General features: G+C 40.7%; 1 protein-coding gene across 2 annotated transcripts in view; it reads right to left on the reverse strand.

Annotated features, from left to right (window-relative positions):
• Specc1 (sperm antigen with calponin homology and coiled-coil domains 1) overlaps nucleotides 1-26,793 on the reverse strand; it is a 221,276-nt gene that overhangs the window by 113,080 nt on the left and 81,403 nt on the right. For both annotated transcript variants that reach the window (XM_038326804.1, XM_038326806.1), the window contains one exon: nucleotides 2,390-3,972. In XM_038326804.1, the coding sequence (XP_038182732.1) occupies nucleotides 2,390-3,972 (1,583 nt within the window). The remainder of the gene's footprint in view (nucleotides 1-2,389; nucleotides 3,973-26,793) is intronic.

A 26,793-nucleotide genomic window follows, 5' to 3' on the forward strand; every position in this document is an offset into this window, starting at 1 on the left:
AGTAAATATATGAGCTATGTGAATTACAGTTTAATTATTTAAAAACAGCTATAAGTTTGCATTTGTGTGTTGTGCTCTACAGAAAACACACACTTTCCGTGTCCTCCAAATAGATTAAATTTATACAAGATTTTACTGCCTTTACTTTGGCTAAGCCATATGAAAGAACAAAATTATAACTTTAAATTAAAACATGGTAGGGTAAAGGTAAAGATTTTTACTCAAGAAATCAGGAAGAAAAACAAATTATAAAAATTATTTTAAACAAACTGGGCAGTGGTGGTGCAGGCTTTTAATCACAGTACGTGGGAGACAGAAGCAGGCGGATCTCTGAGTTCAAGGCCAGCCTTGCCTACAGAGTGAGTTCCAGGACAGCTAGGGCTACACAGAGAGACCCTATTGGGATGGGGGTGGAGGTGGGGGGAATAGGTTACAAGTTTTACACTAATTAGTTTTACACTAATCTAACTGGCTCACTGTTTTCGTGGACTGTGCCACATGTGCTCTGTTCTTTTACAAAGAAAGATGAAATATTATAATCCTGTCAACATAGGTTTGTATGCATACCCTGGTATATATCAAATGAGAAAAATGTCTAAAAGATATACAGCAAAATGTTGGCAGATTTCCCTCCGGATGGTAGGACTAAAGGTAATGCCTGTTTTCTTTTCTATACTTTTCTGTAGTTTACTAAATCTTCTGTAATGAATTTAATCATTTGTTTAGAAAAAGAAGCTATTTAAGATGTCAAATTACTTAATATTTACATTTACTGTAACGATAATCAAATTGCCAGAGAAAGAAGAGAAAGAGATTAAGGAAAGACTTCAAGATGGTCCACGGGGAGCTGGCAATAGCTCAGCAGTTTAGAGCACTTGAGAGGACACAGGTACTATTCCCAGCATCCACATGGCAGTTCACAGCCCCAGTTCCAGGGGATCTAATGCTTTCTTCTGGCATCTGTGCGCACACATGTGATGCACATATAGGCAAAACACTCACACAAATAAAATAAATATAAAAAATATTTTTTAAAAAAGGTCCATCTGGGAGATTAAACATTTTACAGAATAGGTAATGACTGATCTTTAAACAACGAAAGAGAACACTCTTACTTTACAAGTGACTTAAGGCAAAGCGTCATTTGTCAACATATAATTCAAACGAGCACCTGGCTCATAACCACTAATGCTTCCTTCCGTTCACTCAATAAAATACCTGTGGATTTACAACAAAGACACAACCTACACGACCTACCACCAAAACCGTAAGACAGCTGTACAGAACTGGGTTGCAACTGACTGACCCTAAAACAGACAGACAACAGGCGAAAATCTCCCCAGGAGCTCACAGCATAAACTGCTTTTGGAACACCAGCAGCCAAGAAATAAGGTGGGGAGATGCTTCCCCCCCCTCCAGCAACACCCCAAGTCATGGCCCCAGAGCTGGAAAGACTGAACAAGGAGACAGCACTGTGAGGCAGACGACTGCCACAGTCACCACCGAGAATCTTGCATCATCACATAACATTGCAGCCAAATCAAAAAAGGATTTTAAAAATGAAAGCCAGGACCAATTATTTCATCTTGGGCCCTCGGCTAAAATAATTTCAGGAAATGATTAACAGATTTGAATGACATAATTTAGTACCAAGTTTTGGCAAGGACTCAAGGAAGCAAGTACTCTCATGAACTGGTGGGAACAAATTGGCATATTATTTCTGGCGGGCAATCTGGCTAAATGTGTTGAAATCTTTAAAATGTTTATACTCTTTGACTCACTAAGTCAACGTCTAGGAATTTTTCCTGAAGAAGTAATTAGAGATATAAAAAATTACTTTTAATATTCCAAGACCAGAAAGGACATAAACAACAAATAATACACACATGGCAATAACAGTGAACTAAGTGAATATAAAATTTACTTGATAAATCCTAGCTGGCATTTAAAACAACATTTAAAAGAGTCAATGCTGAGAATATGTTCAGAAAGCATTAAATGCATCAGAAAGGCAATCAATGTATACAGGATGGTTCTAAATTTTATTTTATCCTATTTTCATGTGGTGCTAGGAATCAAATCTAAAGCCTCAAGGATGCTATGAAAGCATCTTCCAACTAGATGTATCCCACCGCTGATATTCTCCATAACTACATCATACCATCTGATATAATTCACTATATTTCCATTAAACTTTGAACCATCTGTACAGAAATCTGAGTGTTTTTACTTTGGAGTCCCCAGTGCCAACCTGTATACATTCTAATAGATCTTCAAACTAGAAAGCTGGATTCACAAGGACAGCTGAACAACTGATTCTCTTCACTCCATGATTTTAAGGTCTTGAAGACAAATGTCAACAAATACTAGTTGAGAGCCCTCTCCTTACCTTTGCTAGGAGGCTGGAAATGTGTTTAATTTCACCATTTGCCTTTAGCAATTCTTGTCTGAGCTCCGTGCAAGACAGTTGCAATTGATCTTTCTCAGCTCGAGCCACTTTCAGCATTTCTTGAACCTCGAAGTTCTCTGCCGTCTGCCCCGTGGTACTGCTGCCCTCCACAGCCTTCTGCTTATCAGTCTCCAAATGAGCCTTCAAGGACCCATTCTCTATTTTCAAGCCTTCCAAGGTAACCCTACATTCCTCCAAAGTTTTGGCCATCACACTATTATTACATCGTTCGTGTTCTAGGATCCCATTCAGTTTTTCATTTTCCTCCTTCAGGTGCTTGATCATGTCTATAGCTCCTTGGTTTTCTTCCTCAACCTTCCGCAGGCTACAGGTCAGCTGCTGCTGAATGTTAAGCAGCTTCTCTCTCTCAAAGCGGCTCTTCTCCAGAATATCTGTGCACTTCTGCTCCAGCTCCAGGATTTTTCCTCCTTGGGCACTAGGCTCCTCATTCTTCACTCGCTCTTGTAAAAGGTTGATCAGTTTCTCATTTTCCTGACTCAGCTGTTCTGCCCTCTCTCGGTGCTGGTGGAAAGAGGTCTCTAAAATGGTCTTCTCATCCACCAGCTTCTCATTCTCGGCTGTCAGTTCCTGCACCATCTGCTGCTGGTCTGATAACTCCTGCAGAGTAGCCTGCAGCTCTTCGGCAGTGCTGTGCTGATTCTCCTCCATCTTCTGTATCTTCTCAGTCAGAGATGCCAAGGACAACTCGCTCGCATTGTTTGGGGAGCTCCCAATAGGGGAGCACTTGGAGCCCTTAAAAGAGTTGCTGGTGGCTGACAGGGGCCGAGATGGGGTGTCCGCAGTGATATGCTCAAAATCTGAGGCATCTGGTGACAGAGAGGCTTTAGTGACATCACTGCTTGAAGACCCCGATGTCCGCAATGCACTTCCTTGTGTGCTTCTTCTATACTCGTCCACTTCACTGGACAACTCATTTCCAACTGGGCTTCCGAAGCTGGACTCTTGGGTTATGGATGTTGGGCAGCTGCTGTCACCAGTGTGACTTGCTGCCCCTTCCGAATTTGGTGACTGCTCAAGGTAAGTCAGTTTCTCCTTCAAGGCCCTGTTTTCTTCCTCTAGGTCAGCAAGTTCTTTCTGAAAGGTCTTGTTCTTCTCCTCCAGCGTTCTTATCAAAGGCTCTGCATCACCTACTGGGGTTGATGTTCCCTCTGCTCTTAGGTCTGATGTATTGGTGTCCTCGGTGCTTAGGGCCCACCTTTCTTTACATTTTTTTAGTTCACTTCGAAGACGGTTGATTTCACTGTCTTTGGTTTTGGCTTCTGCCAGAAGTTCCCGCACCTGGGACTCGAGTACAGACTTCTCTGTGCCTTCATGGTCTTGCTTAGGTTTTGCAGAGGTGGGCCTCAGGTGCTTGGTAGGAGTGGGGGTGCAGGAAGAAGTTGGACTAGAGCCCAACTTCTTTGAGCTAGAGGGACCACGTGGCACAGATCTCTCTCTTGAGATAGTTACTGAGAGCTCCCGTGGAGCTGGGATGCCTGTCCGTTTGGTTGCTGAAACAGCCCCTAAAGACAAAAGATGAAGAAAAGAAAAGCAATCATGTTCATAATGAAACTCAAATGTCTTCAAAACATGGCATAGAGGATGGTATGGCTATCACCACCCATCCAATTCTTCTCCTCTGGGTAGTAGTTACTCTGTTTTGAGAAGGGGTTCTGTACTCTTCCCATGGGCTTGGGTTTTAAGGAAAGCACACTCAGTCTGAGCAATCCAGAACAGTCCTATCCCCACCACAGTTGGTGATTCAAGGAAGAGACATATAGCTCAATTAAGATCTATGGACACAACCAGGAATTCAAAGCTGCCATACTAGGTAGGGACTCAGAGAGCAGAGAATTGATTAACCATCAACAAAGAAGCTTCTTCTTGCAGCAGACAGTAATTAACAAAGAGATCCACACCTGGACAACGGGCAGCGCATGAGGAACACTGGAGCACTCAGCCCAAATGGGATGTTTTTACCAAAGTCCTCCCCTTAAGGATAAGGGATCTATGTGGAAGAGGAAAAATTTTACGAGCCAGAGGTGGTAGATGACTCCCAGGAAACAGTACTTCCAGCTCTAACTGAACTGACAGACATGTGAACTCACACAGACTGACAGCATACATACCACACAGATTCAAATCAGACACAATCCCAGGACTGAGAGGAGAGGCAGGCACAAAGTCCCACCCCTAACCAAGAAACTATTTGCAACTGATATCTGGTGGGAAAGAGCAAATTAGTTTTCATCAATGCAATGTCACTGGGCATATCAATCACTCTCCAGGACAGGCCATATGACCACAAACTCCATGCTTTTTTTCATGCACATTTTTTGTCTTATTGATTTTTTGTTTGTTTGCTTATCTGTTATGATTTCCATTTTTGTTGTTGGTTTTTTTAGAGGGATCTGGGAGGAGCTAGGGAGAGGAAAGCATATGATCAAAATATACTGTATGAAAAAATTCTTATATAAAATTTTTAAAAAGATCTATAAATATTAGAAAAAACATTTTTTTAAGGGATGCAGGGGCAGGCTAGTAAATATCACTAGCCATCAGGAAAAAGGTATATGATGTGGGAATGGTTGGCAACCAATCTGCCATCTTGTGAGGAGGGTGGAACTTTGTCTGCGGTACAGAAAGAAGAAAATCAAATTCTTAATGGCATCATATCAACACTGGAGCTTGGTCTATTACTGATCTTTCACTTACAGCAGCTGAGTTACATCTTTTCTGTAAGTCACTCTGAATTCTTAATACAGATACACAGATAATGTTGGAAACTAAGTAAAAAACAAGTTTATTTACATTTCCCAATGACATATTTTACCTGAGGGCAACTTTGAGGTAGGAAGAGGGGCTGGGGATATAGCTGAGTGGTAACACACGTGTCTGGTATATCTGAGGCCCTGTATTTTATCTTCAGTGAGGAAGAGCAGGCGGGGAAAGGGAGGATTCTAACAAAGAATTAGAAAATAGAACTGGCATGGAAGGCAGAGGCAGGCTGAATCTGAGTCCAAGGTTACACTGGTCCACAAAGTGAGTTCCAGGACAGCCATGGCAACACAGAGAAACCCTGTCTCGAAAAAACAGCAACGACAACAACAACAAAAAGAAGAAGGGTGAGGAGGAGGAGGAGGAGGAGGAGGAGGAGGAGGAGGAGGAAGAGAAAGGAAGTGAGGGAGGGAGGGAAGAAGGAGGGAAGGAAGGAAGGGAGGGAGGGAGGGAGGGAGGGAGGGAGGGAGGGAGGGAGGGAGGGAGAAGAATAGAAAACAGAATTGGTGTTCTCCTTTATAGCCATAGAGAAACAAAAACAAACAGGATAAGGATGTGGAATAGCTACAAATTTTAAAGAGATTCATAAAACAGGGAAATGAGACAGACCTTAGAATATTATTATGAGAAATCTAAGTTCAAGGAGTTATTACATTTTACTATATTAGAGAGAATGCCAATAATATCTAGAGGTAAAAATAATAAAGTTCATACAGGGGTCACAGGGAAATGAAGACTCTGGACTTAAACTTACTTAACAATTGCAAACCTCTGGAGTCTGGGCTGACTGTGATAGTCTGGTCTCTAATCAGGAAAGAGCCCAGATATGACCCATCTCTCTCTCTCTCTGCAGTCTAGGAAGGGGGTATAGAATACTCCCTTGGCTGGTCACAGTCTAGTGTTAAGAGACTCAGAGTACAGCCTGACCCAGGCTGCCAAAAGAGGAAGTAGTAGCTAGTCTCAACACAGCAATGAAAACGGGCAGCAATGGCAGTCATTGCTAAGTCCTATGTTACTTTACAGAAACCCTGGCTCTTTAACTTTTAAATAATATTGGAGCTAGACAGATAGATGAGCACTTGTTGCTCTTGCAGAGGACCAGGTAGTTTATCAGCACCCACAAGGTGGCTCACAACTATCTGTAACTCCAGTTCCAGGGGATCTGACACCCTCTTCTAGCTTCTGCAGGCAGAGCACTAAGCCCTCATGTGATGCACATTCATGAACATAAAAAACAAATCTAAAATATTAAATTATGTTCTTCAGACACTGAGTACTCTGACAGACTACTAAAACTTGTACTTATCTAGTTAATTTGCTTACATCACACTAAATTACTCAATAAAGAAAAGGTTTAATTATTCTTATAAAATGAAGATTGCAACCACTCAGCAATAAAATGTTTTTGTAAGACGAATCTTCTGGAATGAGGTCATCTTGGAGAGGGCCATGCTAAAGACTGGAAGGTCACTAATGTTTCAGAGTAACTGTGTCTATTCAACAGGCAAACCTGCAGATCTAGGATTATCACAATAGTATCTGCCATTCCTCAAATATCACATAAGTGAGGCTCCTCTTCCTTCCTTCCCCCATTCTCTTCCCACCTTTAGTCATTTGTTGCTTTTCCTTCCTTTTGCTGCCAAAGTTTGTTCTGTTCTTATAATTATTACTTGTGCCTTGTATAAACCACTCAGAATTTAACAGCAAACCAACGCTTATTTATGATATATACCCAGTGTGTTGTGAAACATAAAATGCAAATATTTGTTACATCTATTCTTTTTTTCTTTGTAAAATTACACCACTTTTTTTCCTAAGGCTTTCTGTACCTCTGTATTCTCTCCATTCTATCTAAGGGCCTTCAAATCATATTTAAAATCTCCCTCCTCATTTCTTTCTGTAACCGACCAACTGGTGAATCCTATCAACAGTTATAGAAGTGTTCCTAAGCTGTTCCTTTCCTTTTGTTTTGGTCTGAACCTATAATATTTTTATGTACATGTCTGAGAATTCTTTCAGGTTTTCCTAACTCCAGCCTCCCATACCTTTGGGACAAACTAAACAATCAGTTAAGTATCACATCTGTATTTCTGTCCCAGAATCTGTGTTACTTTTTTGTTTTGTTTTCAGATAGGATCTCACTATGTGCCTCTGGCTGGCCTAGAGCTCTCTATACAGACTAGGCTGGCCCCAAACTCACCAAGATCTACCTGCTTCTGCCTCCCCAATGTTAGGATTAAAGGCATGTGACACCATGCCCAGCCAGAATTCATTTCTTATCCAAGTCTATGCCAACAGCAGACTTTTGTCCCTAATCATTGTATTTGACCTCATTCACTTCTCCTTGACTCTCAACACACCCAGAAGACTCTAGTTGATATCTCCGACATTATACATGGGCAAAGACTTTTCAGTGTGGCTGCTTTAGAGTACCCACCCTCCTGACAGTAGCCTTTCAGCGATGGTCAGTAAGTCAGTCCAACAAACTCAACAGCTCCCTAGGATGAACTCTGATGAAACTGAACTTTGATTTATCTTTAGGACCTTATCAGAGAGGACACACATTGCTTAGCTCCTCCTCCCCAACTGGGAGTAATTTCTTACAACATATAGGAAATTCACTTCTTAATGCTTTTATGTCTTGTGGTATTCAGAAAGAGAAACAGTAAATAAAATGGTAGAAGGATGTAATAATGGAAATTGTTTACTAAAGATGAATTTAAATATATGAAAACTAAGATGGGAGGATGTTTCCAGAATGGAAAACTAGAAAGTTTACACAAATTTTGAAGGTCTGAGTAAGTGATTTAAGGTACATAAAGGATGAAACTTAAGAGATGATGTATATGGGTTTTAAATTTTCAAAGATCAACAATCAGAAGGACTGGTTAAAATGTGTATGTCTAGTCTAAGTTTATTTAGAAATGTTTGGTTACTGAAATATTATACAGTAATTAAAAGTACCAGACTGGTGTAACAGATCTTCTAGCTGTTCAAGAACCAGACTTGGAGGCTATACTAATGTGCTCAGAGGGACTAACAAGGAGAATAGCTTCTCCTTGCATTCCAAGGTCACTGAGGTCCCAGGGGACTGTGAGCCATCTCCTGAATTGTTCTGTAACTGCAGAGGGAAGTTCTCTTGTTCAGGGAAGTCTCTACTATATCCAGTATCAAGTCTACAAAGAGGAGGATCAACACCGAGAAAAAGTTTCCTTACTGTTTTCAAGGGAAGCCACAATCGGTCGAGCCAAAACTTATCCTCACAGATACAGAACAACTGGTAAAAGAAAGGTTAGAGGGGCCAGAGGTTCCTCTCAAGCCCAAGTGATCCCTGAGGACTAGATCCTCAACTAGCCTTGACAGTCCAAAAAGAAAAATAAATTTTGACCACATTCATGGTCTTAAACGCTTAGCAGAAAAGAAAAACCAAAGTCTATGAATATTGGTAACAGTCCCCAAATACCAGACATAGATCTACATGAGATGTTATTTAGACAACTATATCTAACTATTTACTTCTTGATTTAGAAAAATATGTTATTCAGATACAAGACTTCAGAGCTTGGCTCACTGAAGCACCTGTGTATAGCCAAGGGAGAGACTGGTCCACTATTGTTTATAGTTCATAGCCTGAGTCTACCTCTGCTTCGCATCTGACACTGCCATGTAATACCTGAAAGTTCCTGCATTGAGCCCAGCACCCCAACCACCATGCCTTCCTGACACGAGCCTGTGGGTTATGGTAAACCCTTCCCCTCAGTTCTTTTAGATATCTGGTCAAGGTGACCAGAGAAAACTGGTACCGCTGCTGTGATAAACCTGACTACTCTGAAGGCTTTTGCAGTTGGTTTGTGGAAGAAATGTGGAAGATTTTGCAGGCTAATGAGAAGCTCTAGAATCCAGTCAGCGATTAGTGGGTGATTTTAATGAATGTTTCGAAGACCAATATCCAAAGAAATGCAGACAGTAAAGTATTTCAGAGGGGAACATGGACTCTGTCAGGACCTGGGCTAGAAACCATTAGTGTTCCATTCTGGCAAAGAATCTGGCTGCATTCTGCCTGAGTCCTAAAAATTTGAGTAAAACTGAATTCAAAATGTATGAACTAATTTGGTTGGGGGGGATATTTCAAGAGAGCATAGCACTCAGACTGCTGAATAGCTACAGCTCACTGCATTTACCCAGATTTATAGTGAGTAAAAAGTGGAGAGAAAAGGAGGTAACTTTCAGGACAGGGAGGAAACAGACAAGAGGGGCACAATTGTTTAAGACCAAGATCAGCGATGTGAAGAAGCTTCTGGCTTTGTGCTGGGACAAAATGGGAGGAGCCAGACCTCACCAACTGAGAGCTCTAGGGCACAATACAGACTTCATTTAGAGGACTTGCCAGGGGCCTTCAGGGTACCTTGGTGAGAAATGGCTTCCTAGCGAAGTGTTTGGGCAGGTTTAGCTATGAAGGCAGAGGCTTTTGAGGACCCAGGAAGCCAGGCTACATCTTAAGCTCTAAGTAGCTTATCATCATCCAAATGGTGCTGGTTTTGCAGACATGCAAAATGCAAGAAAGCAGGGATCATGAAGGCTTGTAGTGAGACTCCAGAAAGAGCAGGGTCGAATTCCCTCCGTGGAGCTCCTGAACAGGCTCTGAGTGACGCTGGGAAAGTGGAGCCTGAGTCCAAAAGTTGCGGAAATTCCAGGATGTTGTAAACATCAGGAATGTGGGCTAGGAGAGCAGCCACATTTCCCTCCATACCCCCCCCCACAACAGATTTGAAGATGTGGGGGCTACCCAAGCCCACTGGAGCCTCAAGGTTGCCATCACACACCCCAGATACAAGACACAAAGCTACAGGTTTGTGGATCTTTGAATCATGTCTTTCCTTGCTGTGCCCTGCCCCCAATTCCTTCATTTTAGAATAGAAATGTTTACTCAGTGCATTTGTGTGCTGGGCGTAACTTTTTTATTCTTTTAACAGAGTCTCAAAGTTATGAGTTTGCCATTTTGAACCTTTGAACAGTGTCAAAAATGTAAGATTATGGGGACTTCAGAGAATAAATAAAAAACATTATTGCACTATAAGCCAGCTTGAGCCTATGGGGGCCAGAGGTGAAGTGCTATGGTTTAAAGGTAAAATGCCTCCCACAGTATCATGTGTTTGAACACTAGGTCCCCGCTGATGGAACCTTTAACAGGTGTGGCTCAGCTAAAAGAAATAGGTCACTGGGGACAATCCATGAGTTATATAGTTAGCCCTGGTTTGGCCTGGCCCTTCTTTCTCTCTCCCCCTTTCTCCTTTCCCATCTGCTGCGATAGTTTCACCAGGTCCAAGTTCAAATGCCAAGGTTAAAACTAATAAATCCTTCCCCAAAGCTGCTTTTTTCATTTATTTATGAAAACAAATGACAGCAAAACAGTCACAAGTAAAGTAACTAGTACCAGTACCCAGACGCAAGTGTGGAAGACGTCTAGACTAGTTCAGGGGTCAGAGTGCCACAGAGGGGGTTTCTTTTATAGAACATCTAATTGTATAAAGAGTATGAAAAAATTAAGATAAAACAAAAATAGTGAAAAACCAAAATAACTTTACTCAACACAGGAACAAATAAAATAGGCAACAAAACTATAACCCATGACTTGACCCTGCAAGAAAGAAGAGATACGGAGTCACAATAATATCAATACTACATAAATTGCCTAGGCACAGATCATTTGAATGTTATGCTTAAAGGTGAAAAATGTTAAAGAACAGGCAAGGAAGTTGAGAAGCCGATGACAAGGTAAAGAGAGTTGGCAGGAAGAGAAAATAGTATTAATAGCTACCCTAGTCTAACAAATACTGAATCAAAGATACTACATCAGATGACACAACTAGAAATAAAGGTGTAAAGCGTTAATATGAGTGACAACCAGCTGGGTGGTGTCAGCACACACCTTTAATCCCAGTACTTGGGAGGAAGAGGCAGGTGGATCTCTTTGAGTTCAAGGCAGCCTGATCTACAGAGCAAGTTCCAACACAGCCAAGGCTACAAAGCCAGGGCTACACAGAAAGACTCTCTTGGGGAGTGGGGTGATGGGGTGGGGGAAGGCGGTGGTGACAACCAAAATGGAAAAAAAAAAAGACTAAAAACAATGACATTATGGCACTCTGAGAAGGTACAAAGTTAAGAGTTAAATTTTCATCTATCATAACAAGAAAAAAACCATAAATTTGAAACTTTAACAACAGCAATGTCAAGAGAAGACAAGCCACAGTCAGAGAGATAATCTTTGCAAATGCCAGCTGATAAAGGATGCTATTAACAGTATATAAAGAACTCTTAAAGCTCAGTAATGAGAAAACGGCCTGCTTAAAAAACGCACAGAAGTTCTGTGTCGATACCTCACCAAACAAGATACACGGGAGGAAAACAGGCGTCAGAAAAGCTCCACGGAACATCATTAGGGGATGCGGGTCACAACAGTGAAAGCTGGGCATGGGTGTTCACACCTATAATCTCAGCTACTGGGGCACTGACCCAGGATGTCTGCCAAGTGTTTGAAGATAGCCTGGACTACATGTGATACCTTGCTCTAAGAAAACAAAAACCCCAAGCAATAGTGTGATACCATCACATGCAAATTACAATGGCTAAAACCTCAATCAGTGAGAACACCAAATGCTGACGAGGGCATATATCTTAGTTTCTTTCCTGTTGGGATATAGCACACTGACTGAAAGCAACCTTAGGGTAGAAGGGCTTATTCTGCTCACAACTCTAGGTTACAGTCCATCCTTGTGGGGAAGCTGAGGAAGGAACTTAGGACAGCTGGTCATATTCACAGTCCAGAACAGCAAGAATGGATACACGTGTGCCTATCTGTGTTCAGTACCCCTCTGTACTTATACTCAACCCCTGAGAATGTGGAATATTCCTTTACACTGTGTGAATATATGTCACTGGGACTGGTTTAAAAAAGAAGCATTGGCCAATAGCTGGACAAGATAAGGTTATGTCGGAGAACCAGACTAAGGACACTAGGAAGAAGAAGGGCGGAGTCAGAGGAGTTGCCAGCCAGACACGAAGAGGAAACAGAGGTAACACTACATACCAGAATGTAGATTAATATAAAGGGGTTAATTAAAGTTGTAAGAATTAGCTAGTGACAAGCCTGAGCTATTGGCCGAGCATTTATAATTTATATTAAGTCTCTGTGTCAGTTATTTGGTAACTGGCAGGTGGGAAAGAAAAGTCTGCCTACGTGAGAATACAGCAGCCCACTTTTAGGCTGCAACATAATCAAAACAATGCACTCAAAACATGCTCCCCTGAGCTGGCTAATCCCTCAGTAAGACTCTCAGGTGACTCTAGACTGTGTCAGTTTACAAAAGTAGCCTTGAGTGTGCAAACAACAACTCTCATTGTTTGTGGGAACCTAATATTACAGTGAAGGACACTTCAATGGTTTCTTACAAACTATATTAAACTAAACAATACTTACATTACATGGCCCTGGTTTAACAAAAAATACATACACTCCTGGTTTAACAAAAAATGTTAAATCCATCCCAAAACTCATACACAGATATTTTTAGTAGCTTACTCATAATGACCAAAAGTGGGAAGCAACCAAAATATCCCTCCTTGGGTGAATGTATATTATTTGCTATTATATAATGCTTACAAAAAGAGTCATTGGGCTGTGTTCGTCAGCTATCTGTCACTAAATCCCTAAGATAATCAACTTATTAAGATAAGTGCTTTATGGTTTAGCTTTTGAGGTTTCAGTCTATGAGAAGTTAGCCCCATTGGTTTTGGCTTATGGCAGCCTGTAACCATAATCTCAGGCAAAACTGTTCATGTGGCCAGGAAACAAGTGGGAAGGGCGAGAGAGCAGGTCCCACAACCTCCTTCGAGGGCACACCCCACCACCTGAAGGCCTCCCATTAGGCCCTGCCTTTGCAGTTTCCACTGCTTCTCTACCAAGCTAGGGGCTGGGCCTTTAATGTGGGATTTTAGGGGACATGGATCCAAACATGAAGCACAAGTCAAGAAAAGGCAAGGGAGAACTTGTAAGGACACATCATTGAGTAAAAGGAGCCAATCTGGTAAGGCTGCATCCTGTACAGCTGCCATATTTAACATTCCAGAAAACACAAAACTAAGACAGCAGGAAACAAACAAACAAACAAACAAACAAACAGAAGCCCTACTATCAGTAGAGCTTAGGAGGAGGAACAAACAGGTAAAGCACAGAAAATGTTCTGCACGGTTCTAAAGTGATGGATACATGTTATTTTATATTTGTCCAAGAACATATACCACCAAGGTCAAAACCCAGTGTAAACTATGCAAGGTACCAACACAGGTCCACTAACATAAACATGCCTGTCTGGTGAGTGTGTTGATAATGGGAGGCTGTATACATATAGCAGGAGGTGTTGTGTTTAAAACTGATCTAGAGGTGCTGGAGAGATGACTCAGAAGTTGGGAGCACTGGCTGCTCTTCCAAGGGTCCTGAGTTCAGTTCTTAGCGGCCACATGGTGGCTCACAACCATCTGTGGTGGGGTCTGGTGCCCTCTTCTGACCTGCAGACATCCATGCAGAGTGCTGTATACATAATAAATAAATAAATCTTTTTAAAAAAAAACTGATCTAGAAAATAAAAATGTATTTATTTATTCTTTTATTCATGTGTTTATTGGGGGTGCACATGCTGCAGCAAAAGTGTGGAGGTGAAAAGCCAAATTTTAGGAGCTGGCTCTCTCCTTCAGCTGAGACTTACAAGGGTTGAGTGTGTTCCAGGGAGCAAACTTAGGTCACCAGGTTTGGTGGCAAGGGTCCTTTCCAGAGCCATCTCTCTGTGTATGTATTTTAAATGGCAGCAATAAACATAATCAAATAGTTGCCTCTGAAAAGGACAAGACATGAAAAAGTCAGGCAGCTCTGGTCTGGGTTCTCAACAGTTTCTATCCTCCTTCATTCTAACCTGTGCATACAGCACCTGTACAATCAAATTAAGAAAAAGCAATGTGAACACTGTAAATCCAGCGTGGAGGCAGGCAATCAACAATCGTTGGTTTTACAGGCAGACTGAGCCTTTGGACTTAGAAAGACAATTCAGCGGACGCTCTGCTATAAGGAACTATGTTATTACCCTGCAGCCCCACCCTAACTTTGTAAGAAGGGCTTTTCCAGGGCTGGGCTGCCTTTCAGGAGTCTTGGTATGAGGCTTTCTAGAAATACATGTTCTCCAACTAAAGTCAGTAGAAACCACTTTGAAAATCAAACAGAAGGGAACGCATAAGAGTCTTACATTCATCCAAAAGAGCGAAATTACTTGCTCACTTTGTTAAAAGCAAAAACAGTAGCTTCAATGTTTAGAGATGTTTTTGTAAGATGATAACTGAATCGTTTTTATAAATGCAAAATTAATTCCACTCATTCCACTTACACAGCAATTTGGGTTAGCATTTAAAACACTTGTAAATCTACATGCTCCTCTTTCCCAAATGTTCACTCTATACCATGGCCACTATGCATAGCACTCCAGAAAGGGGAGGGGGTACAGCTTCTGAACAAAAGACCCCTAACACTCAGAAGGGGGCCCCAGCCTGAAGAGGACACAGTGACTGCTCTGTGCTGGGTTACAGTAAGACACAGGACAACACAAAGCAGCAGTGTGTGAGGAAAGATAATGCTATGGTCTGACCACTCACAGGGAGCCCACACACTGGCTGCTCTTACTCATCTCCAGAAGCCAAAATGCAAAAAGGCTCTGGAAAAGCAGCTTCCAATGTGCGAAAGTCTGAGAAGTGCAGAGGCGCGTAGCCTCAGAATTCACTCTGCAAGGGTCAGCCTCTCCTGAGCACTGTGTAGGCCATTAAGATCCTCACTGACTGACTCCAAAGCTTGGCACCTCTGAACAGAAATCCCTCAGCATTGTGTAAAGATAAAGCACATGGTCTCCAGGCAGCAAACACCAAGAATAAGGAGCTATGTGTTTGGGGGTGGGGGTACTTTCATGAATGAAAAGATTTGCTTCTCCACATGCAGCCCTGCTTTAAGGAGAGATGGGAAAAGCTTGACCCCCAGTTTTGTGATGATCCACACAAGTCAGAGCTAACCAGTATAGATCACAATGGAGTTCTACGCCTGGCTCACAGTAGCTATGTATGTCAAAAATACCATGAACTACAGCCTCTGCCCAGAGCTTTGGCTTTCAAAGCATTTTCACACACACACACACACACTTACTTGAAGTTCATAAAATTCAACTGACAGAAGGGATTCTGTCTTGCTTCGGTTTGTTTTTGTTTTGTGGCAGAATCTTGTTAAGTTGTTCAGGCTGGCCCTGAAACTTTTAGGTGCATATGATCTCCTTCCTCAGCTCTCCCAGCAACTGTGATTACAGACGTGTACTACCATGCCTCATAATATTAAAAAAGCAGTATTAGCATCATCTTAAAGATGATAAAACTGGGGTCTGAGAGGCTTCACCATTTTCCCAAGGGTCACACAGTAAGTCTTCTGATACTTAGGAAAGAATAAAATCATGTTAAGTTCAGAACTGGAAGAAATAGCCCCATCTTTCATACAGAGTAGTATCGATGCATCTAACTTCTGCTTTTTACTGAACCTTCATGTTCCAGTCACCACTGAGTACTCTGAGTGAAAGCGAACCTAGCCCCAGGCTTGTCCAGCTCACAGTTGGACAATCCCTCTTTATCTGAAGCTGAAATCTGTCCTCCTTATCATGGTACACACTGGTTCCAGTTCTGAAAGAATCTGGAACCACAAAGAATAAACTGACTGCCTCTTCCACATGATCTCTGGGTTTATGGAAGTAGTTTTGTTTCCTGTTGATTTTCTATTCTTCAATCAAACCAAGCATTCCTAATTCTCCATGCAAGGCCTCACAGGACCCAAAATTAGTTCACTGAATTGCATAGAGATTTTTTTGATTTGCCAAAATCCCTCCAAAACTACCCAGAACCATGAAATGCTTCTGATATAGTCTTTTTGAGCTAGAAATCTTTTTTTTTTTTTTTTTTTTTTTTTTTGGTTTTTCGAGACAGGGTTTCTCTGCAGCTTTTTTTTTTTTAGAAATCTTTTCTAAGAGAAAACATAACTCAAGCTTGCAATGATACAAAGAGAAGACTTATTTAGCACAACTGAAAGTCTAGCATCAGGACAGCTTGAGTCTGCTCAATAGGGGCTCTTGGGGTAGGTTTTCTCAATCTCTTGCTCTCTCCTACCTCCCTCAGTCACCTTTATTAGTACACTGCCTATCCTCACGGCAGAATGTGGTTCCAGCAGCACTAAGTTTCACACATCATAGCCCAGCAAATCAGCTGAACAAAGGTGTCTTCTGAAGTTCCACCAACTCATGCTCTTGAACCTGAGACATCCTTTAAACAATTAACACTGAGACCAATATTTCAGTGTTACCACTGAAAGGAGTTGTCCAAGAATTTCAACCCTGGGAAGAAAGTAAGGTAGAAGCCAGCAAATCAAACAAGTATTTGAATGAGGTCTGACCAGGGCTAAGTCAGTTCTCTGTTACAGTATACTAACAGTAATACAGCAGACAGGTAATGGAACATTGCTGTATTGCCTCTAATCTCCCTTCAGCAATGGGACCATTGGTGGGTAACTGAAGTCATAGATACTGAACCCTATTTATGCTCTCTCCCTCGTATACATACAATCCTATAAATTTAATTTGAAAATTATGCATACTAAGAGATTAACAATAATAAAATAAAACAACTATGACAATATGCTATAATAAAAGTTATGAGTGAATGTGGTTTCTTTTTCAAAATCTTGTACTATACTCTTCCTTCCCCTGATGACTTGAGATAAGACAATGCCTATATTATGAGATAAAGGGAGGTGAAGAATGTGGATACTGCAACAGCACTAGGCTGTTAGGTAAGGATTATTTCAACACCCTCATAAGTCTACAACTGATCTGACAACCAAGATGTAGACTAAGTGACTAATGGGAGGATAGGTTACACAGCATGGCTAAGGGAATAGTTAACATCCAGGCAGGACAGAGTAAGATAATGGGAAATTTCATGGTAAGCAACTAAAACTTAGGGTTTATTTCTGTGATTTTCAAGAATATCTGGGAACAAGGTTGACTATAAATAGTGGACTAAAAGCATGGAAAGCAAAATCAGTCATAAGGGGGAAGGGTGGGGAGCCACTGTACACTAAGCCAATAGAAAAGATACAAAGGACTTCAGGATCCAGTAGATACTATTAAGCAAGAAATGAAAAGGGAAATTAGATAAGCTATTTGGCATATAACAAAATAATTAAAAGATATTGTTAAATAGGGGGTGGCAGGATATTAACTTTTAAAACTATTAGAACTGTGATTAGGCCAGCATTTCTGGGTGCAATGAACAGCTGGGGCTGTCTATGAAGGGTCATCCAGCATGAGTGAATGGTCTCACTCACCATGACTTCATTGCTAAATCTACAAGTCTCATCTATTACCACTGTTTGCAAACAAGTGTCCATAAATTCACAACTTAACAGAACTATCTTGTGTTCTCATGATTTTAATCTGGGGAGAGCTTGGTTAAGTAATTTTTGGTTAATGCTCATGTGACTTCAGTCTGAAGTTGATTGGCCTATGGTCATCTGAAATTGTGGCTGGACTGGACATCCTGCCTATCTCACCAACATGGATGGTGTCATATCGAGCTTAGCTGGGTTGTCACAGTGACCTCTCCAGTATGGTTGCCTCCCAGGAACTAAATTCATTACAGAAATGTCTCAGAACTCCTGCAAACAAGTAGATGCATGCATGACCTTTCACAGCTAGCCTCAGCAGCCACACTTACCACTTCTGCCCTCTCTGTCCGACTCAGACAGTCCTAGGCCTGCACAGATTCCAAATGCACGCCCTCCGTGGAAGAAGTGGTGAGGTCACACTACAGAAAAGCATGTGGGGTGGAAGACAGGGTAATAGCTGTCTCTGTAAAGTAATCTGTCATATTTCAGTGGACATTTATTGTGCCTCTATTTCCCAGAATGATGTCTGAATCACTGAACACCCAGACATGGAAGCAGACATGAGCTTTATCAATAGCTGGCTAGTTTCAAAGATGCAGCAAGAGCTGCCATTAAGTTTCTCCTGGTAAATACAGGATCAGTAGTGCTCTGTATTCTACAGCTAGCTGGGCTCTCTCTTCACTCCAGTGCCAAGGAGGCAAAGGAATGATGAAGAAACATTTTGTGTATCACTGTAGTCTTCAAAACCAAGTCCTTTTCCTAATGACTATGTCTGAGGGAAAATTAGTCTCCCAGCAGGCCATATGGAAAAATGATAGCACATTAAACCTGCATGTCTTAGAGTCCTGTCTGCATTACTTCAGCTCTTCTAGGACCACAAGCAGCTCTAATACTTTTAACCTTATATTGTATAATTCTAGTTAAACGTATACCTAGTTCTCTTTGGATTTGTAAGCTGGATTTTTCCTCCTTCATTTTCCAGTGCTTTCCAGTTGCCTCTAGTGCCCAGATGTACATACTTACTTCAAAAGCCTGAAATGCTCCAAAACCCAAAGTGGGTTAGAGATTAAGAAACTTTACTTGGAAGAAGTATATTTGTTTGTTCTGGGTCTAATATAGCCCAGGCTGGCCTTCCAACTCATTCACTGTATAACCCAGGCTGGTCTTTAACTCCTAATCCTCTTGCTTACCCTCCCGAGTACTGGGACATGCAGCACCACACTCAGGTTACCAGATAACGTTAACTTATAGATTTCAAATTTTGAAATCAGAAACACTTTTCTGCATTTTGAAAAAGGTATATTCAGGCTGGAGAGATGGTTCAGAGGTAAAGAACATTGGCTACTCTTCTAGGTCCTGAGTTCAATTTCCATCAACCACATGGAGGCTCACAACCATCTGTAATGAGATCTGGTGTCCTCTTATGGCAAGCAGACATACATGCAGGCAGAACTGTATACATAATAAATCTTAGAAAAAACGAGAAAGAGGGAAGGAGAAAGAAAAAGTATATTTAATAAGAACGGGGAGAAGAGCATTTATATTTTTATATATTTATTTTGCCTTAGCTTACAAGCTCTTACTCTCAAAATGAATTTCCTTTTTCATGATTTAAGCAAAATATAGAAAGAAATTTGTTGGTTTTTGTTTCGTTTGTTTTTACTTTTCAAAAACTGTCTTGGAATTCACTCTGTAGACCAGTCTTGCCTCAAACTCACAGAGATCTGCCTGCCTCTGCCTCCCCAGTGCTGAGATTAAAGGTGTGTCCCACCACCCAGCTCTTTTACTTTATTCAAAAATAATGTTAAATAGTCATGATAACGGCTAGTAAGATGACTCCACAGGTAAGGACTCTTGCCACCAAATGTGACAACCCAAGCTTGATCCCTGGAGCCCACATAGTGGAAGCAAAGAGACAGCTCCCACAGGTTGTCTTCTGATTTCTATGTGTGCAGTGTGGCATGCACATATGCAAGCATGCACACACACACACATACATACACACAAAATAAGTGTAAAATGAAATCAATATATGACTACACTACAGGTTTTCTATTTTCTTAGAAATAACTTTCTGAATTTATATTTTAAAAGAACTGCCATTTTCTACAGTTTTCCAAGTGAATTATTATAGACTTATTTTTTCCACACTCATTGATTCTTTGTATTTTTCTTTTAATTGGGGATAATTTTCAATATCTGGCGTTTCAACAAATAGTATTTGGTTTTACTTCTCTATTCTCTTGTTTCTATTCCATTCTTTACGTTTTTAACTATTATTAATTTCCTTTTGCTTGCTTTATAACTGATTCATATGTACTGCCTTTCTTATAGTAATAAATGCATCTATAATTAAACATTTTATCACAGATTTGGTTTCCTTCTTAAGATTTTGTTGCAAACTCTTCAATTTATTGCAAGGAAATATTTAACTACTATTTTGACTTCCTTTTGGTACACAGATTATTTAAGAGAGTCTCTTAATTCTAGGTTGGGCATGATGGCACACACTTTTAATCCAAACACTCTAGAGGCAGGCAAAGCTCTATGAGTTTGAGGCCAGACTGGTGCTACATAGTGAGATGCTGCATCAAAAAAACAAAAAAGAAATAGTGTCTCTTACTTCCAAGGTACTTTTTGTATAATCATTTTTGTTACTAATTTCATTGGAGTTAGATGAGAATATAAATCATAGTTTTATGTTTTACTTTTGTTTTCTGTGACAAAGTACATGATTCAATTCTATAAATACTCCCTAGATCTAGGAAAAAGGTATACCCCTTGTACCATAAAAAAACTGAGTATATTATTTATACTGTCTATATTTTGGGATTTTAAACACAAAGAGTGTGTTTAAAAAGAGAGCAAAGAGTGAAATTGGTGGTCTGCAAGCTACAGAAAGGCTTTGTCTTAAAAAATGTTTGCTACAAAATGTAGGTATGTCACTACCTGCAGACAAGGCATGCTTTTTCCAGTTAATATTGTTTCCCTTATCCTTGCTGTCTTCAACATATTCATGCTACCAACCAGCTCCTGCATGCATCCAAATTCATAATCAGTGTACTTGACTGTCAACTAGCAGAGACGTGTAATGAACATTTCCTAGCACAGTATGTTTTTGAACAAATTCTCTTTTCTCTGAACTTTGGGGTATTTTTTTTCTTCTTTTCTTGGTGCATAAAGGTTTATGACAAACATTTTGGGGTTGTATCAGTATATGTTATATTTAATGTCTCTATTTGTTCTGTGCAATGTTTCTGCTCTTGAATTCGGCTGCTTCTGGTGAAATGCTGCTGATTTTGACTTGATAGGTGGAATTAGCTTAAGAATATTTATAACAGTAATAATATTTTGGCTTATTTCTTCCACTTTATTAACTCGGTTCAGCTTTTTCCTCTCTTCAATTTGCTGTTTGGTATGTTTCTTTCTGGCTTGTTCATTATCATAGTCAATCTCTGGTATTTTGGAAATACAGTTTGAAAGTGTTCCTTATCTCAACAATAGAAATGTTTCAGACTTACTGCTTTTTGGATTTTGAAATATTTGCAAAGACTTTACAGGTTGAGCATCCCAAACTTGAAAAGCTAAACCCCAAAATGCCCTGAGAAGAGCCCAGTCTTAAATTTTTGATTTTCAGGTTGGAATGTTATGTAGAAGTTTGCCACTCCTAACAGTCATAGTCAAGCCTTTTTGTTGTTGTTGTTGTTTTATTTTGTCTTTTGAGACTGGGTTTCTCTGTATAACAGCCCTCGCTGTCCTGGAACATAGAACCAAACCTTGATCAACATCCCCAATCACATCAACAACAAAAATGAGAATTTTAAGAGAAATTTTACATTCCAAGGCCTGGCATGTTCTCACCCTCAGCCAATACTGAGACAGTTCAAGGTTAGCCAAGCTATTTCCTGGGTTTTCCTGCTAGGCCCATCCTCAAGAATCTGCACTTTGTACCACATCTGCATTTTCAGCCACATATATTTTTATATATGAATATAAAATATAATTTACATAACTTATTCAGTGTTTCCTGCTGCAAAACTCACTGCTCACCAAGGTATCTGACATCCTTCATTTTTCTCTATTTCATATTTCTGTTCTAACCCAATGGCCCATATCTAGTTTGATGTTTAATTATTTCTTCAAATAGGATAAAGAGTTTATGTCTAAAAAGATCTCTTTTGGCCTTAATTCATTGAATAGAATCTTGTCAGGAGTATCTGATTCTGACATCTAATATCTAGTGAACCTTTTCCTTCCCATGAACCTTTTTTACACCTCATAAGCCTTGGCTGAAGGCAGATTCCATTTCCCATTATAAGATGAACTTGTCTCCTTGCTCAGTAACCCCTGGCAGCCAAGAAGGCCCCTTTATTTTCACCTAGCTCTAGGAACTGAGGCTACAAGCAAGGACAACCAGAGGAAATGTTCACTAGCAGCAATGGTGGTTGCAATACATCAAAATCCTGGTGCGCACAGGACCAAGTCACTGGGGATGTCAGTGCCAGTTACAGGCGGTACATGCTGTACCATCTACGATCCTGAAGCAGTGAGTCCTCTGCCTGGGTCAATTCTGCATGAATGCGCAGCATGCAGCACTGTTCCTGGCTGCCTGGCCTTACCCATGCACGCTAGTAGCTTACCAGTAGCTCTTTGGCCCTCTGGACAATTCCCTTTCTCAAAGGAATTTTCATATCACTCAAAATCCTTTTCCTCCCTAAATGAACCACAGTCAACTTTTGTGACCTATGGGAATGCAAGCAAAGATGAAAATTCCAATCTGTTTCTCCTCCAAATTCACCTGCCTTCCCCCTTAAAGTGAAACATACTGTCTCTTTGCTAATATGCCTTTGGTCTGTGGTATCCTAAGAAATCCTCACACAGAGGAAGACTTAGAAGTTCCCGTTCTAGAGTCTTGGTATATATGAATTGGTTCTCGGTCCCTTCTCCTGGATGTAGGGGATATAGGGGATGTAGGGGAATATTTCTGTCTGGTGTTAGATCTCTGAAAACAAAAAAGGAGATGTACTCCTAAACCAAGGAAATATTTAAACAAATAAGCACATTTTCTACATTAGTATTATATGAAATAGAAACCCATTAGAATCTAACAATAGAAAGATTACATTATGATAATATTACTATACACTAGAATGTTAACAATATTTGGGAGTATTTACAAGAAGAAATGTTATGATACCCTGTTGCGATGTAAAAACTGAATTTGAATATATAGTACATATATGTTTATATTACAATTTACTTATTTTTTATGCCTAATGAGTATTTTACCCAAAGGTGCCAAACTCCCTGGAACTGGCATTATGGACAGTTATGAACTGTCATATGGGTGCTGGGAAATTAAACCTTAGTCTTCTGCAAGAACAGTAAATGCTCTTAACCACCAAGCCATTTCTCCAGTCCCCAGTATGGTTTAATTATGTAAAAGTATGGATGTATGTATATCTGTATATACACATAAAATTAAAATACACACAAACATTAATAGTCTTTATTGCTGGGTGTCAGGATTATAAGGAATTTTATCTTTCCTGGTACACTTCTTTAGTGGTGACACATGCCCATAATCCCATCATTCAGGAGGCTTGTGAGTTTGAGTCTAGCCTAGGGTACAGAGTGACATTCTGTCTCAAAAACCCGTGACTTAATTATTCCTCAAAATTTCTAGATTCTTTCACAACTTTACTTCTTGGTAAGTGTTGTTTCCTCCCACTCTCTAGCAAACACCTTTCTGTTCTTCAACGCTTGGTTCCCAGTCTCCAGCGCCTATGGAACTTTTCCCAAATCCACAGGAAGAAATGATTGCCTGATTCTAGGTTCACTCCTCTTTGGTTAGGACACTTCTGTGGAGGGACCCCCCACTCTGCACTTTAGTCAGTCTTCCAATGATCCTCCCTGTGCTACACTGAGCAATGATTCTCTGAGGAGTTCTATAACTTACTCTCTCTCACGCCTATATCGCCTTACATGACCAAGGAGTTCTGCAGATGTGGTTAAGGAACTTGAGATATCAAGACTATACTGGATTATCTTGTGTGTTCAATGTAACTGTATGGGTCTTACTATAGCAAAGCAAGAGTAACAAAGACAGCAGAGAGATGTGACAAGACCAGAGACTAGAGTGTAAAATGGAAGTAACAAATGTGTGTTCAAGGCCACTAACTATGATAGTTTGTCAGAGAGTAACTAAAACTTAAATACATTCTCTTACCATATCAATAGTACCTTACAACAGCCAAAAAAGACACATGGAAGCAGCAGTAGAGCTAACATCTGGCGAGAGATGAAGTGTCCACATCAAGGAAAATGACTGCAGTGATGACGGAAACCCAGGGGGAGCAGAGGCAAGAGAAAGAAGAGAGTGTTGGAACATATTTCCAAATGCAACATTTGCTGTCAATTTCCTTAAATATTTGTTGAGAATCTACTAACTTAAATTGTTCCAGGAACTCATATAAGGAAATACTATTACCCAATTTTACAGAGGAGAGAAAAAAGCAAGAAATTATGTCCTAGCCCAAGACCCCTCAGCTAATAAGGAAGGAAGCCAGGATAATAATCCAAGAACAATTACAACAATCCAGAAACACGCTCTTAACTAGTAAGAAGAAAGTGCTTATATACTGGAGGAGTTGCAGGAACTTGCCCATCAATATAAGAAAGTGAATGTAGTCATTTTTTAGGATTTATTTTATGTGTATGAGTTTTTGCCTGCGTGTGTATAAGTGTACCATGTGCATGCAGAGTCTGCTGGGGCCGGAAGATAACATTGGGACACCTAGAACTGTAGTCATAGAGAACTGTAAGCCACAGTGTAGGTGCTGGGAACCCAACCCCAGTCCTCCACAAATGCAGCCAGTGCTCTACATCACTGAGCTATCGCTCCAAGACCCATGAGCGTAGATTTTAAAAGACTGAATTTATCAAATTAATGCTCTTGTGTTCAGTGAGGCTGTCTTCCAAGTTGTACAATTCATCCCTGAATTCAAATCCCGAGATGTGATAAACTCAAGGCTTATCATGCCATGGAATCTCTCCCTCTACACAGTCAGCTCACACCTCTGCCCCAAATCGTTGGCCTGCAGAAGCCTGCAGTACACAGCCTGCAGCAGGGCCCGAGCCTGGTGGAGTTAGAGGAAGTCCCAGCAGCAGTAAAACTTGTATTCATGAATAGCCTCCTGATCAGGATGGCTGCTGGGAGAAGGGTGACAAAAAGCAGGCAACAGCACTTAATTTCATGATGCAAAACAGTTAAGGCTCGAAAATACTCAGCTGTCTGGGATACAGTCTTTGGGGAAGTTTCCTACATATTTGTAGCAAGATTTGAAAGGAAGAAAAAGCAGTCGGAGAAAAAGCTCAAGGTGAAGAAAGTGCTATACTTTAAAGGGATCACAAATGGTACCAGACAAAAGTAATCAAAAGAGATTCACACCCATAGCAAATGTTCCAAGCACTGTGCTGACTTAGAGCAAATGTTTTCTAAGAGGGTAAGGCATATTGAGGGTACCAGAACCAGGAACCAAGGAATGCCTGGGTCCTCAGACTAAATGTGTTAGGCCCATGGTGAGTGAACAGAGAAACTCTCTTCATGACTTAGCCTCTCCAAGGCTAAACAGAAGAACTGGGATGGGGCGGGGGGGGGGGGGGTGCAACATAGTTGAGAGGCCACTGACCTCCACTTAGCCCTCTGTAAAGCAAGCCAAGACCTGGCCTCCCCACCCTGCCATCTGCAAAAAAGAGGTGGGAGAAAGGCCTGGTCAGACGAAGTCCAAGGAAACAGGCCCCAGCAAGGTCTACACCAAGAGTGGAAGAGAATGAGTGAGGCCCAGGCCTGACCTCCTGAGTCAGCCAGGCCATGTGTAGGTAAGACCTGTGGTCAGCCATGGAACCAACTTCCTGAGAGCAAACATTCATAAAAAAGAAAATACTGGAAAAACAAAATAATCAGAATTCAAAAAGAAATGAAGAGAACAATTGCTAGAAAAGGCAAATTCTCCCTAAACTTTCCTAATTTTTACAACTGGATGATGGAACAGAGGGGTGTGAATACCTGGACTCCATGTGGGGACACTGTGAAAGGCTATCCTGGCTTGAGTTCTTTTGGGAAGTATCAGCATCATCTGCTTCCTTCACCAACATATATATTTACATACATACTATTCCCATAGTCAGAAATCTGAATCCCAAGACCTAGACAGCAACTAGGACCATCAATTATAATTATATATTCACTTAAATTTTTTATTTTCTTTAAGCCTCACCTTTGGGGGCTGGAGAGATGGCTAAAAAGTTAAAAGCACTTATTGATCTTGAAAAAGATCTGGGCCTGATTCCTAGCCACACACAGGCTCACAACCATCCACAACTCTACTTTCAGGGGATCTGATGCACTCATCTGACCTCTGTGGGCATCAGGCATACACACTGTTCTCAGCACACATGCAAGCAAAGCATATATATATATATATATATATATATATATATATATATCAAATCATTTCTTTAAAAAATAAAAATCTTTAATTAAAATTTAATTCCTGTATTAACCTTATTTACTTATTGTGCTAGGGATCAAATCTAGAACTGTAAATATGCTACATATGTATTCAACCACTGAGCCCCTAGCACTTATCTTAGGTTTTAAATCAGAAGTCAAAAATCCAACTGTGACCTGCAGGGTGGCTCAGCAGGAAAAATACTTGCCAGGTACTCTACCCTGTCCATTTTCCTGAAGAGCATTTCCCATTCTTGGGTATAATCCTCACAATCACAGGTGGGTCCCCAGAACCCACAATGAAAGAAAAACCTGCTCCTGAAAGTTGTCCCCTGACCATTACATGGCAGGCACATGTGCAAGAACACATAATACATACATATACATACACAAACACACACACCTCCCCTCCTTCTCTCTCACACACAGACACATACACAAATAATAAAATATGTTTTTTTTAAATCAACTGTGTACAGAAGCAGATAGGCAAATAACTGTAAAAGGCCAAGTAAAGAGCCAAGGGAATGGTAGGAGCTGTGA

Source organism: Arvicola amphibius, chromosome 4, assembly GCF_903992535.2.
Source record: "Arvicola amphibius chromosome 4, mArvAmp1.2, whole genome shotgun sequence".
In the NCBI taxonomy this organism is placed as follows: Eukaryota; Metazoa; Chordata; class Mammalia; order Rodentia; family Cricetidae; genus Arvicola; species Arvicola amphibius.